The sequence below is a fragment of the Sinohyriopsis cumingii genome, chromosome 13 (genome assembly GCF_028554795.1).
Source record: "Sinohyriopsis cumingii isolate HCF-2022 chromosome 13, ASM2855479v2, whole genome shotgun sequence".
NCBI lineage: Eukaryota > Metazoa > Mollusca > Bivalvia > Unionida > Unionidae > Sinohyriopsis > Sinohyriopsis cumingii.
This window is the reverse complement of record NC_142973.1, coordinates 33,093,001-33,110,649: the sequence shown is the minus strand read 5'-3', so window position 1 is coordinate 33,110,649 and position 17,649 is coordinate 33,093,001. Positions and strand designations below refer to the sequence as shown.

General features: G+C 38.7%; 2 protein-coding genes across 2 annotated transcripts in view; one reads left to right on the top strand and one right to left on the bottom strand.

Moving 5' to 3' along the window:
• The window catches only part of LOC149785166 (bifunctional FAD diphosphatase/FAD synthase-like), a 48,170-nt gene extending 43,564 nt beyond the window's left edge, over window positions 1–4,606 (bottom strand). Inside the window, exon 1 of the mRNA XM_089978957.1 lies at window positions 4,403–4,606. Within this exon, the coding sequence (XP_089835083.1) occupies window positions 4,403–4,547 (145 nt within the window). The 5' untranslated portion in view covers window positions 4,548–4,606. The remainder of the gene's footprint in view (window positions 1–4,402) is intronic.
• Window positions 4,607–4,803: 197 nt separating this feature from the next.
• The window catches only part of LOC149785165 (low molecular weight phosphotyrosine protein phosphatase-like), a 49,009-nt gene continuing 36,163 nt past the window's right edge, over window positions 4,804–17,649 (top strand). Inside the window, exon 1 of the mRNA XM_089978958.1 lies at window positions 4,804–4,865. Within this exon, the coding sequence (XP_089835084.1) occupies window positions 4,823–4,865 (43 nt within the window). The 5' untranslated portion in view covers window positions 4,804–4,822. The remainder of the gene's footprint in view (window positions 4,866–17,649) is intronic.

Genomic DNA, 17,649 nt, shown 5'->3' with positions numbered 1-17,649 from the left:
AACAACAGTAGGAAGTTATCTTTTTGATGCCTGAAGTAGTATATGTTCTTGGGCACACCACTGTGTGAAGATTTTCCATTGTCTTTGAACACCTTTCAGGTGGAGGGTCATCTAACTTCAGCAATTTCTCCACCAATGGTTTGAGGACTGTTTGTTCTGGATGCCTTGTTTAATAAGAGCCAACCATGGAGGTTCAGCAATTCTGTGTTGGGAGTTTGTCCTTCCACTTAGTTGCAAATAGTTCATCCATTGGTTGGTTGGGAGTTTGTCCTTCCACTTAGTTGCAAATAGGTCAACCATTGGTTGCTCAGATTTGGGCTCATATCTGATTGATAACCAAGAGATGATGAGAACATTCCATTTGTATAAGTTGATTCTCCAGGACAATGGGTCCACTAATACATTGAGTCAGTCTGGAATATGATGAACATGGACATGGATTTGTCATTCAATATGCCACAAATTTAGACAATTGCAAACAAGAAGACAAAGGCCTTGCCATATGAGATAAGTCATCACAGTGTAGTTGTCTGACAGAATGAGAACTCCCTTTCCATGTAGATCATCCTGCCACCAGTGAAAAGCTTCCAAAATGGCTTTCATCTCAAGAATGTTGATATGTAAGTGATGATTCTGAGAAAGCCACACCCACAGGCTTCCTGGAATGATGGAAGGTGTTCCCCCCACCAATCTGTGCTCACATCCATACAGACTGTGATTTCTGTTTGGTTGTACTGCAGGGGCATACCCAACATGAGCCAGGTGTGTTTGCTAAATCTTCTAAAATTTAACCTCATATCTGTGTATATTGTCAGAAGTTGGTCCAATGGGTAAACTACTGCCCTCCAGTTGAACAACATAATCATCTGTAATGGATGCATTAATAGGCAATCTAGAACTAAGAGGTCTACTGCCACATTAAGCAAACCCAGTTTCAGGCAGGGAGATCATCCCATGAAGGACCGTGATTTTCAATGCTTGTTCCTGTGGGAGACATGTTCTGTTAACTAAGAGTTGACCTCTATAAACCCAGTACATAGACGAACAAAATGTTGAGATGGTACCAGGTTGGGTTTGTCCATGCTTACAAGGAAATCAAGGTTGAGGAGGAGAGTAACAAGGGATGTAATGCCTTGCTTTGTGGAATGTAATCCAGGTAGCTGATGTTGCAGCCATGGCCATTACATGGTCCATTAACTAAGTGGAATGCCAGGGACTGATGCCAAATCCAACAGTATTTTGAACTGATAAAAGTGTCTTGGTATGTTAATCACAGGAACTTCCTGGAAGCTATTTGAATAGGGATGTGAAGATAAAAATCCCCACTGATTACATAGTCTCCCTCCTGAACTGTAAATAGAACCCAACATGGTGTTTTCATCATGAACCAAGGAGCAAGAATAAACTGATTTGAGAATACTAACTTCAATGGCAGGGTAATTAGTGCCACATTTGTAGCTGAAGGAAATTGATATTGAATCCACCACTTTCCCCATTATGTAGCAAAGAATTAGAGCCTACCCCTACCAGATTATATGATCAGGATGGCAAGAAGATACATTTTGAGGCAGCAAGGCTTTCGTTGACAGTTGTTGTTGGTTGGTTGTTGTGGGGTTTAACGCCATTTTTCAGCACACGATAGGCCATATATGGCGGCCAGTATTAATGGTGGAGGAAGAACCCGGGAAAACCCCGGAAAGAACCACCGACCCACGAGAAGCTACTGGCATGCTTTCTCACATATCTACATTGGCTGAATCTGAGACTCGAACCGGCGCAGACAGAGGTGAGATGGCAGTGATCCGTAACGGCGAACGCTTTAGACCACTCGGCCACTCGGGGCCCCTTCGTTGACAGAGAGACTGGCAAAAATGATTTTCATAAAAAATCTCTTGCCTTGGTCCTGTGTTTGAAAAAATTTCTTTGAGCTCTTTAGTTGCTAAACTCCCAGCTTAGCTTCATTTTCAAAGAATAGCATAGGTACTGCCTTTTATATTTAACCAGTGATCATACATATAACAATAGAAAGATCAGCTTAGGACAGATCAAGAGACTTGCAAAATTTAGTCGAGGGTTTTGACTTCAAATGAGAATTTTCATCAACCCCATTTTTAGCAAGCAACTGGACAAAATGACAACTAGTGAAGAAATATCCTTACAGGTCTATTAAAATATGACATCATTTTATCACATCAGTCATTTCCCAGTAACTTGCTGCCTTTTCTATTATTCTTATAAGAGGCACTTTTAGCCTTTTGTAGATCATTGTCTGGATTATATTTTGTGGCAGTCCTGTTCACTCTGGAGATAATGTATCATTATTGGATCAGGATTTCCTTTGGAGTTGGCCTGATTTTTCCTCAGAACATAAATGTCCTTTGAGCGTCCACATTGGAATGTGGCAGTATTAGTACAACTAAGTCAAATTAGCCAATTTACAGTCATGTGATCATGGAATGTCTTGTAAGCAAGGTGGGAAGAAAACAAAGAAAAATTTCTGTTATGATTTTTTCACACAGGCGATTTCAAGGAGTCATGTGAGGGAAGGGAGACACTTTATCTCAGAAGTAAAACCCTAATGTCATAAAGGTTCAAATGTATGAAAAGTGACAGCTCATTATCATAGGCAGAACAAGTGAGTGCTAATTATTGATAGCCAATGAAATCATGAGAATAGAAATTTTTTCCCCATTCATGGGTCACATGCTTCATTCTGTATACAAAATTGATAGTTTTTGATACAACTGATGTAAAGTGAAGGGACCTACAAATGGAGCTCAAACAGGGGGCTGAATATTAACATTTTACCAGTGTCTTTCAAGAACTTCAAAATGAAAATGCAGAATTTTGTCTGCACCTTAATGGTTTCTTTCATGCAAATTAGACAACACCCTTTTTACAAGCTCAACACACAGCTCACTTAGAATATCACAGGGATCCAATTTTTGTAGCACTGGTCTTACACACATAACACTCAAACATTTAGTATACATGTTTATAAATGTACCTATGTGTAAGCATGCAAATGAAAAGCACTATCTAAACTAGCAAGCAAAGTAAACACATACAAAATTACATAATTTGAGTGCAAGCCAAAACTAAATAGTACAAAAATAAACTGAGACCGAAAAAGATCTTTAAAACAGAGGAATCCTAAATCTAAACCTTTACTTAAAGATATTCCAAAATCTAATATTAACACAAGTACATGATACTGCATTAAGAAAAATAACATAAATTTAAAAAAACGGGACTAAATATGACAGACAGACTGCTCCAGTGACCTAAGTGGTTAGAGCATCCACCTTGGATGTGAGCTTAAACCCTGGCGAAATCATACCAAGACATAAAAATGGTACCAGCATCTGCCTCGCTTGGTGCTCAGCATCAAGAGGTAAGTGTTAGGACTGGTAGGTCTGGTGTTAGGATAATGTCATAGGGTGAGACATGATGCTATATGTCTGTGGCATGATGCCTCAATCCTAGACATCACTATAAACTGTCACACTGCTGACATCGTTGCGATATGACTATAGTACAAGTCACATGGGTCATGTATGCACATTTAATCATTTTATATTATATACAAATTGTTCATTTGATCATTTAAATTTTAACACCGATTTTCTTTAACCATAGTCTATTCAATTCCGATTGTTGAATGCTCTGCACTTTAACTGTCACCAAGACACTTCCAGATAAAAATTATGTATTGCTATGGAACATTACAATGGTGGCCATGTAGTAAACTTGGCTCAGAATAAAAGCACGTTGAGTGGCCTCACAATCAAAGGGTAGTACGAATTTGTCTATCAATATGCGTAGCTTTCATTGTGACATCACGACTTGCAACATTCAATCCAGATTGTACTTTATCACATCTTTAGGTTCATTTCGTCCAAAAATTCTACATACTTTAACATTGATTTTGCCATATGCACCTCTCTGAGCTTCTAAATAATGACCTTCCAAAGGAATATGGATGTATACAAATCCAATTGATGTGAATACTTGCCATTGAAAGGTATGAAGATTCAAATTCTAAAAAATGACACCCATTACTGAAATAGTCGGTGTTGAATGCCTACATGATCCTTGTGACTTGTAATATAGAAATGTTAGAGCTACGTTAAAACTTTAAATCACACTCACCCACGCTCTAATCTGGACAGGCACTCGTACTTATTACTATAAAAATAGGATCATTATAACACTCTTTCACCTTCTCTCAGTCAACTGGAAATGGAAAGAAAAAAAACGTTGGTTGGAAAAGTTGGATGTGGTGATTGGGAAAAGGGGTGTGTTAACTAGGAAAACTCAAGTGGATGCTGTTAATATTTTTCACTTTTTACTGACAAAATGTCGTTTCGTTGCTAAAGACTGGTAATAATAATCCTCCCACCTATGAGACCAGCTGTATGACCGTTCATTGGTTTATAAAGTTCTGGGTTGTAAGAAGAACTTAGATGTCTAAGGACGACAATCAATCGGTTAGCGTGATGCAAGTGACGTGTACTCATGAAAGCTCTCACAAACCGGATTACCATCCTACATAGTCCACACAGGAACGCATTCTACATCATGACCTTTCAAAACCGGCAGTGGTGTAAGGGACTCAATTCCATCTATTTACGATATTGAGTTACATAAGAGTTTTAATGTAAATATTATAGTAATAAAATAACTTGAATATTTTTTAAGTATTGTATTTGTAGCTATTGTTAAAGATATTAAAGATATCTGTAAAAATTGTTAGACACTCGTTTTTCAGATGTAAGCGAGAAATTTGCATGCCAAGGTAGGTAACTCAGGTAACATCGGAATGGAAGCCATACCTCGAAAATCGGTGCTTTTCATATGTTTAGGTATCATACATTTAATTTAGCTTATAACTGAGAAAGTAGATTAATTTAGAACAGCCCACCTCCTGAGCTGGTAAATAGACCAGATATTGTACCATTCAAGCAGACGCGTCTTTTTTTCACTCAAATATATCAAATATATGCTTCAATAATTGTAAACATTATTATGCTCTAAAACCGTCGTTGAATTTTTTGACGTCTACAAATTTTTAAATGTATGTAGAACCTTTTCTCCAACATATTGTGATTTTACTCAGAAAAACCAGAAACATGGGAAGTATTTACTTATGGCGTCTTTGGTCCATTGAAAGCAAAATGTAGTCATGAAATAATATTAATCTTTGGCATCACTAACAAAATATCTTATACTTTATTTATATTGCATTTTTTAATATATTCTTATTCTTTTAAGTCAATCATATAATTCATTACAAAATTATGTTTATTTTTACTTGCGCTGATACCCATTATTTGTTTATTTTTCTTTATATGCTTATTTTCTTATTTATTTTTTTCCAAGTAAATTATATTTCAATTTCGCATACGCATGGTATATATAAATATTGTAATAAAATAAATTGTATGTTACGGATACTTTGCAAGGTTTATCCCGAAAACTTTGGTAATTTATTTCACATATGATTATGTAAAGGAGCGACCAGTCTGATTAAAATTAGATCTCCATTGTCCTACTCGAAGATCTGACAGCACTGCTTAGGTGGCAGGGTACAGTTTCGTAAATTGCCCCCTGGTAAATTTCTTAACTTAAGGCTTTTTCAGCTATTATTGTTTACTATTTAAATATATATTTGTGAACTAGGTGTTTCGGGCTTGTATTGTTCTTGAAATTGATGTCAGGCATGTACACCTTCCATAGTTACTCTGCAGTATGTTGATAGTGAAATACCATTAGTCGGCTAGGAAGAAGAACTAGCCTCCCATAGCAGTAAACACATTGGTTTGGGGCAAGTAGAATATCTCAAAAATGACTTGGATGACAACTATTTTCAGTTGCATCAGCCTGTTTAGTAAACACTGTTTTGCGAAATTGTCATCCAGGAAAAGGGCTTGTACTTGCACTGTGAGCATCACATGGTATCAAAAATGACCTTCGGACGTGAAAATTGCAGGTAGAAATTTGGGGTTGGGGTGCATAAAATTCTTCTATGAGGTGCCATTGACTTCTTTGGTCAAGTGGATAATATTCTTATGCTTTGTTTTAATATAGGTATCCAAAAATACGGACCTTTTTGACCTCACTTTTGTATTTGATTTTTTTTATGATTTCTTATACTAGGTCGCTGATTGCAGCATTAAATTTGTACATATAAACTGGCCCCTGGCCCCTTAGGGGTCATGTTCTAGTGAGCCATTCAGTTGAAGCCTTATATCTTCATGTTTGGGAGACTGGGCCATATAGCTGAAGAGCATCAGTCTGTGCCTATGATTTGATTCAGTTTCAAATTTCTGAAAGCTACATTTCCATTGGCTAACTCAAGGTCACAAAGAACATGCCCCTAAGCTGTCACTGTCAAATGTACACCCAGTACAGTGGAGACCTGATTTTATTGAGATTGAGGAAAGACGAACTGGAAAGTCTAATGGAAGGTAACTAATGATTTGAAGGTTAAGATAGTCTAATGGGAGATAGCTAATGATTTAAAGGTTAAGATAGTCTGATGGGAGATAGCTAATGGATTTGAAGGTTAAGATAGTCTAATGGGAGATAGCTAATGATTTCAAGGTTAAGATAGTCTGATGGGAGATAGCTAATGGATTTGAAGGTTAAGATAGTCTAATGGGAGATAGCTAATGGATTTGAAGGTTAAGATAGTCTAATGGGAAATAGCTAATGATTTGAAGGTTAAGATAGTCTGATGGGAGATAGCTAATGGATTTGAAGGTTAAGATAGTCTAATGGGAGATAGCTAATGGATTTGAAGGTTAAGATAGTCTAATGGGAAATAGCTAATGATTTCAAGGTTAAGATAGTCTAATGGGAGATAGCTAATGGATTTGAAGGTTAAGATAGTCTAATGGGAAATAGCTAATGATTTGAAGATTAAGATAGTCTGATGGGAGATAGCTAATGGATTTGACGGTTAAGATAGTCTAATGGGAGATAGCTAATGATTTCAAGGTTAAGATAGTCTGATGGGAGATAGCTAATGGATTTCAAGGTTAAGATAGTCTAATGGGAGATAGCTAATGATTTGAAGGTTAAGCGGCTGAATGTATAGAATGAAGAGAACAGGTCCAAGAACAGACACATGTGGAACACCACAACATAGATTAACTGGGAGATAGCTAATGATATGAAGGCTAAGACAGTCTAATGGAAAATAGTATGATTTGAAGGTTAAGATAATCTAATGGGAGATAGCTAATCATTTGAAGGATATGGTTGTCTAATGGAAGAGGACTAATGGATTTGAAGGTTAAGATAGTCTAATGGGAGACAGTTAATGATTTGAAGGTTAAGATAGTCTAATGGAAGATAGCTAATGATTTGAAGGTTAAGATAGTCTAATGGAAGATAGCTAATGATTTGAAGGTTAAGATAGTCTAATGGAAGAGGGCTAATGATTTGAAGGTTAAGATAGTCTAATGGAAGAGGGCTAATGATTTGAAGGTTAAGATAGTCTAATGGAAGAGGGCTAATGATTTGAAGGTTAAGATAGTCTAATGGAAGAGGGCTAATGATTTGAAGGTTAAGATAGTCTAATGGAAGAGGGCTAATGATTTGAAGGTTAAGATAGTCTAATGGAAGAGGGCTAATGATTTGAAGGTTAGGATAGTTTAATGGGAGATAGCTAATGATTTTAAGGGTATGGTTGACTAAGATTTATCAGTAATCTTTATTTGATGTTGCATGCCAGTGTTAAAAATAATTATTTTTTTTAACTCTTTTATCTCCACCTTTTTAAGAAAAGAATATTATGATTAAGTTTTTTTCCCAGTGTTTCTTATGAAAATGGGGAAATCTGTTAAATGATATAAATTATTCCTTAATTATATGTGCTACATTACACTGAAAAGTAAGTTTTTTTGGTGTGGAGGAACCTCAAGAAAGGTAAAGTGTGTGTGTGTTTACATGCATGTGTATGAGTGTGTGTGTGTGTATGTGTGTACATGAACAACCAGACAGCTGAAATGTTACCAGATGGATATAACAGGAGCTAAATACCAAATTGTAGACATATATTTTCACCAGAAACTAATGCCAATGAAAGTAGTTTTTGATAGAAGGAAAATAATTGCATTGGTCACAGATGGTCCAAATTCAGTACGTTAGACTCTACATATAGACTGGAAAATATGCTTTGATTATATATATATATATATATATATATATATATATATATATATATATATATATATATATATATACTCTGTGGTAACATATTGATTTATTGTTTTCATATGATGCATAATGTAATCACATGATTGATAATCCAGAACATTGAATGGCTGGAAGAATGCCATCATTAAAGAAGAGGGAAGCAACATATATATCAAATTTAATTACAACCATTAATGCCTACTTATTTTGTTAGATGAAATTACTTCTGAAACCTTTTATTGGCAGTGATTTTCAGTATGTGACCTTCACTTAGCTGAAGCACTTATTCTGAGCTTTTTTTGCAGTGTCCTTCAGAGTTCTTATGCCTTTGCCATCCATCACAGTAATGCTTATTGGATACGTCTAAGTCATGAAAGCATTGTTCATTATTCATTTCATTGATTTAAAAGAAAGTTTAAATGTTGTTAAGATAAATAACAAAAATAAATAAATAGTAAGAGATAAAAAAGAAAAGCTTTATTCTCAAATTACAAACATTTAAATGAGATAGGAGTTCATTATATGTACAATTTGTTTTCAGATGGCAAGACAATCATTTATTTTGCTGTCCAAAAATATATATATAAAAAAAGGCAAGCATCAGCAACAAAGTAAACATTTATGATATTGGGCTACTCTTGAAGTAAAACTGAAAATTAATCTTAATTGATGTGCTCAGGAATGAATAACAACTGGCATTAATTGCAACATTTTGCCCGATTTATCTCAATCCACAAGAGAATACAAACATTTAAGAAAAGACAGTGTCTAAAGTCGAGTAAAAAATATCTCCCATGTGTAATCTTTTATCATCATCTACCCTTATGTAGGTTGGGCTTTATTGCTATAAAAACCACAAAAATAAAACAGAAAACAATCAAGTTCTGTCTCCGAAAATCCCTAATGTGGTTGTATACATCATTGTGACTTGCATTACAGAAGCAGCAGGGGGGGCGAATCCGACATTTTGTCCAATCGTCATTTGGCTTAATTAATACTTCTGCACTCAGCGGATCCGGTGTAGTCAGCGCCGGTAAAAAAAAAACGACGACGGTCCATCCTACACGACGGTGACGTCATTTGGTTCTGCGAGCCGATCCCAGCGTCGTCAGCGTCCGGTAAACACAGCGACGACCGCGTCGATGTCATTTCCCCCCCTGCTGCTAAGGGGCTATTTACAATGAAAATTATTTACAACTAACCGAATATTTGGTCAAGTCCAATACGATATCGTGTCCGAGGATCATGTAAATTTATCGTTACAAATCCATGTGGGGTCGACTGAGCATGACTAAAAAAGTTTCGAAAACCATTAAAGTCCATGTCACCGCCGCACCAAGTTTGCCAGATATTTCGTAGCGTGTGTGTATCAACGCCGTTGAATACAGCAAGAATATTACAGTTGTCTCTGATTACTTTTGGAATCTGAGTGTATCGTTGAGTGACATATATCACGTCGGTGTTTTTATGCCTGCCTCTGGAAAATATCCTAGCTGGGTTTTTTTGATTGTCTAACATAACATCATCGTACACGACTAGATTGTTAACGTCGCCATCAATATCATCAATACCCGGTGCATCATTGATATCTGTAATAAACTCAATAACATTTTTTTCAGCGATCGCTGATGCATTCTCGTTAAAATCTTTCAACACCTCGTAGCATCGTTGATCATCTACGCTAGGGGCGATTAAATACAACTTATCCCACTTCATCCATCTCATTATTAAATTAAGTAATAATTGCGTCTTGCCGGATCCAGATGGTCCGATGATAATTATCCGGATCGAGTTTGGTAACGCTGCAACATGCTTAACTGGTTCTCTCGTTTTAGTCGCCGAAAAATCAATTATATTCATATCTCTATACATAAATTATGGATCTATATTGTGTGAAGTGTAGAGTGCGTACTGGCACAAATGATATGACAACCGTTACAACGAGAAATAACAGATCGGCCCTTACTGGTAAGTGTGCACGATGCGGTACAAAAAAATTTAGATTTATTTCTATTAGACCCGGGGATGCTTTAAAAAAAAGCGAGGAGGTGATATTGCAGCCAAGTTATCAAAACTCCCCGGAACACCGTGGGCAAAGTATCCAGGAGAAAAGCACCTCCCAGGATATAGCTACTTTGGCCCCGGAACACGATTAGATATCAGACTCAATGATCAAAATCAGCCGCGACCCGGTGAGTATCCAATAAACGCTATCGACGAAGCATGTCGGATACATGATATAGCTTATCGTAGCGGTGATTTGCAACAGCGTCATATCGCGGATGTAAAATTAATTCACGCGTTAAATGCTATTCCTGATAAATCATTCAAAGAAAAATTGGCTTCATGGTTGGTAAAATCGGCTATGAAAGGTAAATTAATGATTGGAAGCGGAGCTTCTCGCGCTGGTAATTGAAAACGCTAGCGTTTATAATAACAACATGGAATCCATCTATTATTCTCCGAGAGGATACTGGAAAGGAAAGGCCGCAATTGGTAAACTCGCAAGCGCTGCAAAGGTAACAAAGGCCGTTGCGGCTAATTGGTTATCCAAACAGGCTATATGGCAAATCTATCTACCACCACCTAAACAAATCAACTTCTCACACTTTGATGTGAGCGTACCTAATGAAGTTCATCAGGCTGATATACTATTTCTGCCGCATGACAACGGTTACAAATACGCGCTAACCGTAGTTGATGTTGCGAGTCGATACAAACAAGCGGAGCCGTTAAAAACAAAGTCAGCAACTGAAGTAGCCGATGCGTTTGAGCGGATTTACCGAAGAGGTCCTCTGCGCTGGCCAAACCTATTACAAGTTGATCCTGGTAGTGAATTTCGCGGCGCTGTTTTATCAACGCTGAAACATCATAGCGTCGCGATACGACGAGGTCATACTGCGCTACATCGTGATCAGGCAATTGTTGAACGATTCAATCGGACTCTTGCTGAACGGTTATTTGGATATCAATACGCGAAAGAATTCATCCAGGAAAAACGATCTCGTGAATGGGTTAAAAGGTTGCCAGGCGTAATTGCAGCGTTAAATAACGAGATTACCCGAGCAATCAACATGAAGCCCAGCGACGCGATTAAAAAAAAGTATATACCCGGAAGATCAAAAATAGATAGCGTTTCCAAGCCGATTCTCGGCGATGTCACTGTTAGATATCTGTATGAACCAGGAGAGCTTGAAGGCGGTAAAAAAAGAGCTACTGATCCTATTTGGAGTGTTACCACGCATAACATATCAACGATAACACGATCAACTGGTAGACCACCGATCTATAGACTGGATTCAACTGCTCCTCAGCGCAGATTTACTCGCGAGCAACTACAAGTGATACCTGACGATACTCAATTGCCCCCACGTGGTCTTAACTAGCGCCGTTGCGTCTATTGCACTCAAGACAAGTTAACCTCACATTACCACGGATATGACCGAGACTGTTATCGATCCTATCCACGGTAAATTGGCGAGCGTCTTTATCCGAATAACGTCAGCGCATTACACAATTGCAACTCGCGCAGTGATTATTTTGTTGTTGTCGTAACGCAATTATTAATTCGGCATCAATATCAAAACGCCGCTGTTTTTTTTTTAGCCTGTTGGCGGTAACCAGAGAGTTTTCTATCAATGACACTTGCATCGATGATGTCATCGTTGTCACTGGCTTCGTCAATAACAATTCTTCGAAGCTGATTCATTCTCCGTACTCTGGACACTGCAAGATAGACTAGATTTGACCATTCGATGCGATTATCAACCATCCAAACAATTGTATCCGTGATAGTCAATCCCTGCGAGGAATGTATTGTCGTTGCGTATCCTAGCGTCCACGGGGATTTATCAGCACGTAGCGCGTCTTCGACGACGCTGATATCAACGAGCACAATATCATTCAGCACAAGAATTTGTTTTTTTGTCCCTGACGCTGTCGGGCCCGGGATTTCAACTTCAATGTTCTGCCGCCGTGTGTCAGCGGGTCTATAACACAACGGCACTGGACGCGTTGGAAACTTTTCCTTATGCAACGTAAACAACTTCCGCTGAAGTGTGTCTCTGACTATCTTTCTATTCGCTACAATCAAATCGTTTGGTCTCCATGTTTCCCAGAATTCATTTAACGGCGTTTCCGGAATCACCTCGCGGATTATTTCACATTGAACTCTATCCGGCTGTAATCTGATTAATTTTTTAACCTCGCGTAGTTGTTCATCAAGTGCTCGGTAATCAGTATCGGTTTCTTCATAATAGTCCACAAAACCCTTTAACCAATCATGTGGACCCTCGCCGACAAATGGTGGTGGTTGGCCATGGTCGCCACACATAATTACCGCTGTATTCGCGCGCAGCAACCACTCAAGAAACATTTGTAAAGTATCTAACGAAACAGTACATATCTCATCCCAGATGATAACCTCAGGAATAAATTTTTCCCCCATTCGATCAGGAGTCCACTCACCGCCGCTGTATCGAAAAAAGCTGTGATAAGTAACGGCGTCAACATTTCGTTGTTTTATCTCTCGCGCTAGTCTATGGGTCGGTGTAAGCACGATTATACTTGCCCGCGTTCGAAATAATTCAATTGCCCGAGTCGTCTTTGCTGACCCGCCACAGCCGCTTAAATAAACTGTTTTGTGTCTACAAATTGGATCAGAACACGGTGGTGCATTAGACCATTCTGATAAATTATCACCGCGTAAGTAATTGTTTTCAACGGTGACATCTGCTGACGGGGAATAATCGCGTCGTATTTCGTTTTTAATTCTCCATATACCCCAACTCTCGTCGGGACTAGTAAACTCGGCTATGTTTCCCTTATACTTTACGTCTATATAAAATGAATCAACGGCTACTCTAACCGCAGTGTCGGGAAATTTATTTATCATCGAGAATAAATTGATAGCGGCGTAACCCAGCATAGACGCCCTCAAATGTGGATACGCGGGGCTGTCTCCATCGGCGTAAGTAACAACTGTACCCAACTTTGTTCCATTGGACAAGAAAGCTGTTTTGCAGTTCACGTATCTATTTTTTGCCACTGCGTCCTTGATTACGAAATCATATTCTGCGTCATCTATAATCAGCCGTGAGCAATATCGTTTGTAGTCGCAGTTTTTTCCACCTTGTGTGAACTTACCAATTATTCTTCTACCGAGATCTTTTGCCTCGCGGTTTCGTTGGTTGAATATCTTTTTGGACCATTCGATGATATATTCCTCGTTGGCATCAATGTGTGCTCTGGACTCGTCAATTATGCTATCTAGACGCTCTGGTTCTGGTAACCAGACTTCAGTCTGCGCCCGGTATGATATAATCGCGTCACTGACAATCAACGAAACTAGCATGCTACAATCAATCATATACCGTAACAGCGCTATTGGCAGCCACTTCTTTTCAGCCATGTGTCTACCGATCCAAATATAACAACAGCGATGAAGTCCTGCTGCGAATTCAAATGATACTATGCGAGCGAATCCGGCTAAATCAAAATCAGGCAGTGGTCCATTAATAGCAACACGAGTCATTTCATGTCTGGGGTGTCCAAATCGTTTGAAATATTCAGCGGCGGATCCATACCCGAGAAAACTCGCTGAATAACAGGCAACCATATCAACGGAAATCATAGCGTCGCGGTTGTATTCAGTGTTCCATAGTCCACCGTGATAATATTCCAAACAACTGGATTGTACATCTGGTAGAAACTCCTTGCGCGTTGGTCTCCACGCATTTTTCCTTGCTGCAACATGAGCCGCAACCGATGGAATCGTAAAACAATTTGTTAGCAGTTGTTCATCATGCTCTTCAAATTCCATGGCGGTTTTTTTCATCTTGTTGTGAAACGCTTCAGTGCGATATAATTCACCGTTTGGTCTTACAAACTGATCAACGGTATCCACATCGTTTTCAGCGCTGCGAAGTAACCACACTGATACAGGGTCGTTTTTACACAAGCAGGCAATAGCATCAAATAGTTTCCTCTCCGCGAGAAAACCATCCTCTCCCAGGAATTCCCCCGGGATATACTTTACTGTTCTATCCCGTGGAAATATTGTGACCGCGGGCGTCCACGCGTGTTCGTTATGATCAATAATTTTGATTGGGGCTCCATTTGATTTATACTTTGATTCATATAATACTTCACCGGTTATCGTTGTAACGGTTATTGGAAATCTCAGCGACGTTTCTAATTTCACTATGTCGCTAATGGTTCCTCCTCGCTCGCGCACTGTCTTCTCCCATAGGTTTATTTTGCTACGTCGTAAATCGGTCAGTTTATTTCCTCGACACGCATTTGTAAAATGCTCTATTACTCGTTCTGCTACACAATTTATCCCCGTTGACTGTTTCATCGGCGCTAGTTTTCCGATATCAGGTTTCTTATTTAACGGGTATATTCCATAGACAACTGCTGTTTCAGGATACGCTCGTTCATAGTATGGTCTGTCAACTCCGGTTAACAGCCCCGGCTTGGAGTCGCGGCTAACAATGACTGTTTTCTTGTCGCTTAGAACCGGTTCAAATTTATCACGTATGATCCAATTACCTGATTCCACCCGGACAATGAATTTTACTCTGAAGAAATACTTGCTGGAGCCAAGTTGTGATATTATCGTTGCTGCGCGGTTGTCGTTCATGGTAGCATCAACAACACCATCAATTCGAAATGTTGACCAACTATGAGATGCACCATCACGCTTGAATTCATTGATACAGTCGCGTATTTTATTCAACAGGGTTCTATCGTTTATTAACGCTTTTGGTGCGTCCTTGAGGACTCTATCGAGATTAAACTTAATATTTTTCCAGGGCTTAATTGCTGCTAATCTCTCAAACTCTTCCATATAATTAAAACAAGTATTTAAATGAAAGAATATAGTATAATGAATCACTGCAAATGGTTGATGATTGGGTCGACAACCCCGTGCAATAAATCATGTAGAGGTGAATTCTGCGGGTATCATTTACAAAGCGTTCGTAATGGTTCTCTTGGCCCCCTCCCGTGCTTGGTTTGTCACGTTGGTGTAAGAGGAAAATCGCAGTTGTGTATCAATTGTGGCGGAAAGCGATACAGGGAGTTAAAACGTTATTACGACAAGCGAATAAAAAATGCCGTCATTGACCCCACCGCTGACTCAGTCATCAAAACTCCTCAAGACTACATTGCAAGGTTTATAATTAAACCAAATAATGAATTAGACAAGTAGTATTATTATACAAATGAACCAAGAATTTCAGCCGCATCCTGTGCTCGTTAATTACGAGGCATCTCGCGACGGCGTTGTTAGAAATTGTAGACTGAAGAAGCCGGTTGGTACCGTAAATAATGAGGGATACTTGCAATTTACTGCGGGAGGAAAAAGCTATTATGTTCACAGGATTGTATTTGAAGCATTCAACGGATTAATCGAAAATGGGCTTGTGATTGATCATATTAATAATAATAAGACTGATAATTCTCTTATAAACTTGCAAGCCATCTCGCAAAGTCAAAATACCAAAAAAGGCCAAACTGGTAAGTTTTCAAAGAAAGCAAAACCCGTAAAGTCATTTGATACAACAACTCACGAGGAAAAAATATTTCAGTCGATGAATGAGGCAGGAAAATATTTTGACATTTATATCGCCTCAATACGATTTGTTGCAGAAGGAATACAGAATTCAGCGATCTCAAAAAAGACGGGTCACAGAATTCGATTTTCATATATAACAGAAATCAGCGAGTGACAAGGTCACCGTGACGAAGTCGCCATGACGAAGTCGCCATGACAGTGCGAACGCTACAATAAATTGTCTCTTCCGGAAGAAATACCGGAAGAAAACGAATTATCCTACGGTTTCATCGAATGTTAACACACCTCGGGATTGATACGCGGGGTTCATTTTGTAAAATAATTTTTTTTTTATTTAGAAATAAGATGTTTTATAAGAATATGAATATCGAAGACATCAATAATATATTAACCGAGATTTTAAAATTAAAAAATCAAGGAATTGTATTATCTGATAAGCTTGATAACCAAAAAATATTGTCCGATTATGAAATTATTAACGAGCAATCAAAGAAAGGTCGATATACCTTGCCACGCGAGTATTCTTTTATAAAGCGATTACAATATACGATCAATGAAAACTTGTATGGCAATGACGTAAATGCATTTATTGGACTATTTACTGCCGTTGAGACAGTACGAAAAAAACTCGGACAGGCTTTTGAACGACGTCGAGAAATCTCTAATAAAATTAAAAACATTAGAAGGATTATAGACGAAAACTCCGTGGAGCCCCTGGGACATATCCCCCCCGCCACACTCGGCGGGAAATTAGAAACTACGGAGCAATTGCAATAATGGTAGGCGAATCACTTACTACTCGGCTAGCCAGAGAGCGGCTAGTAGCGCTTAAAAAGTTCATACCGTTACGAGACAGGGTCCGAAAACAACTTCAAACGCGGCAACAACTACAAACTGATTTTGCTGTTGGAAGCGAACAGCTCTTTGCTCCGGTAACTAAAGCGACCAAAGATGTTACGGCGGCAACTGTACCCGTTTTCGATGCGCTTGAAAAGATAGCGGCTCAGACCGAGCAAACAAAAAAGTCTCTGGAAACACTCCCTGCGAAAATAGCGGTTGCTACAACACGGAGGCCGCCACCACTCGCTATAACGGACCCACAAGAACCTTATGTTACAATGGCCGACGAGGAAGAACTAGGCGCCACCGCAAGAGAACCAGAAGAAGAAATACCGGAAGAAATACGGAAAGAGGGGAATATACCCCGTAATGTTCTTAAAAAGAGCACAATAGATCAAATCAGAGCCTTCAGCGATGAAGAATTGATTGATTTTACTGCCGTAAATTTTGATAAGAATTCACGAGATGAGCATATCAATAGCGGCTACGAGAAAAATATAAGGTCGTTAAAGGACTGGACAAGAATAGTGTATTTGGCAAATAAACATAAAAATGTATTATTACCGCGTGATAATAATTATATAATATTCCACAATAAAGTAAAAAGTGAAAGACCAAAACACGGAAAAGGATACTCTGTTGGTAAAGACGTTACTTGTCCTGGTAGTGTTCTCAGTGATATATCACGGCTAGAAATACTAATCGGAGGAAAACGAGCCGGAAATAACTCTCCGGAAATAATCAATGAGGCCGCTGATATTTGCAGACGGTTATTTGCCGGTGGTATCATGGACATTAATATATATCGAACGCTCATAGACGAACTCGTGGACCACGGTCATTACAGCGATTGATCAATCACTGGTGATCAATCACTAATTGGAAAACACTGGTGTTTTTTATAATAAAGATGATTATACACTACAACCATGATAGACCAGTCAGCGTCTACGTGGTAAACTCACGATTGCCCGTATACCGCGCGTGGTACGGAGACGGTCTCGGTAGCACCATTGCGGGGTTAT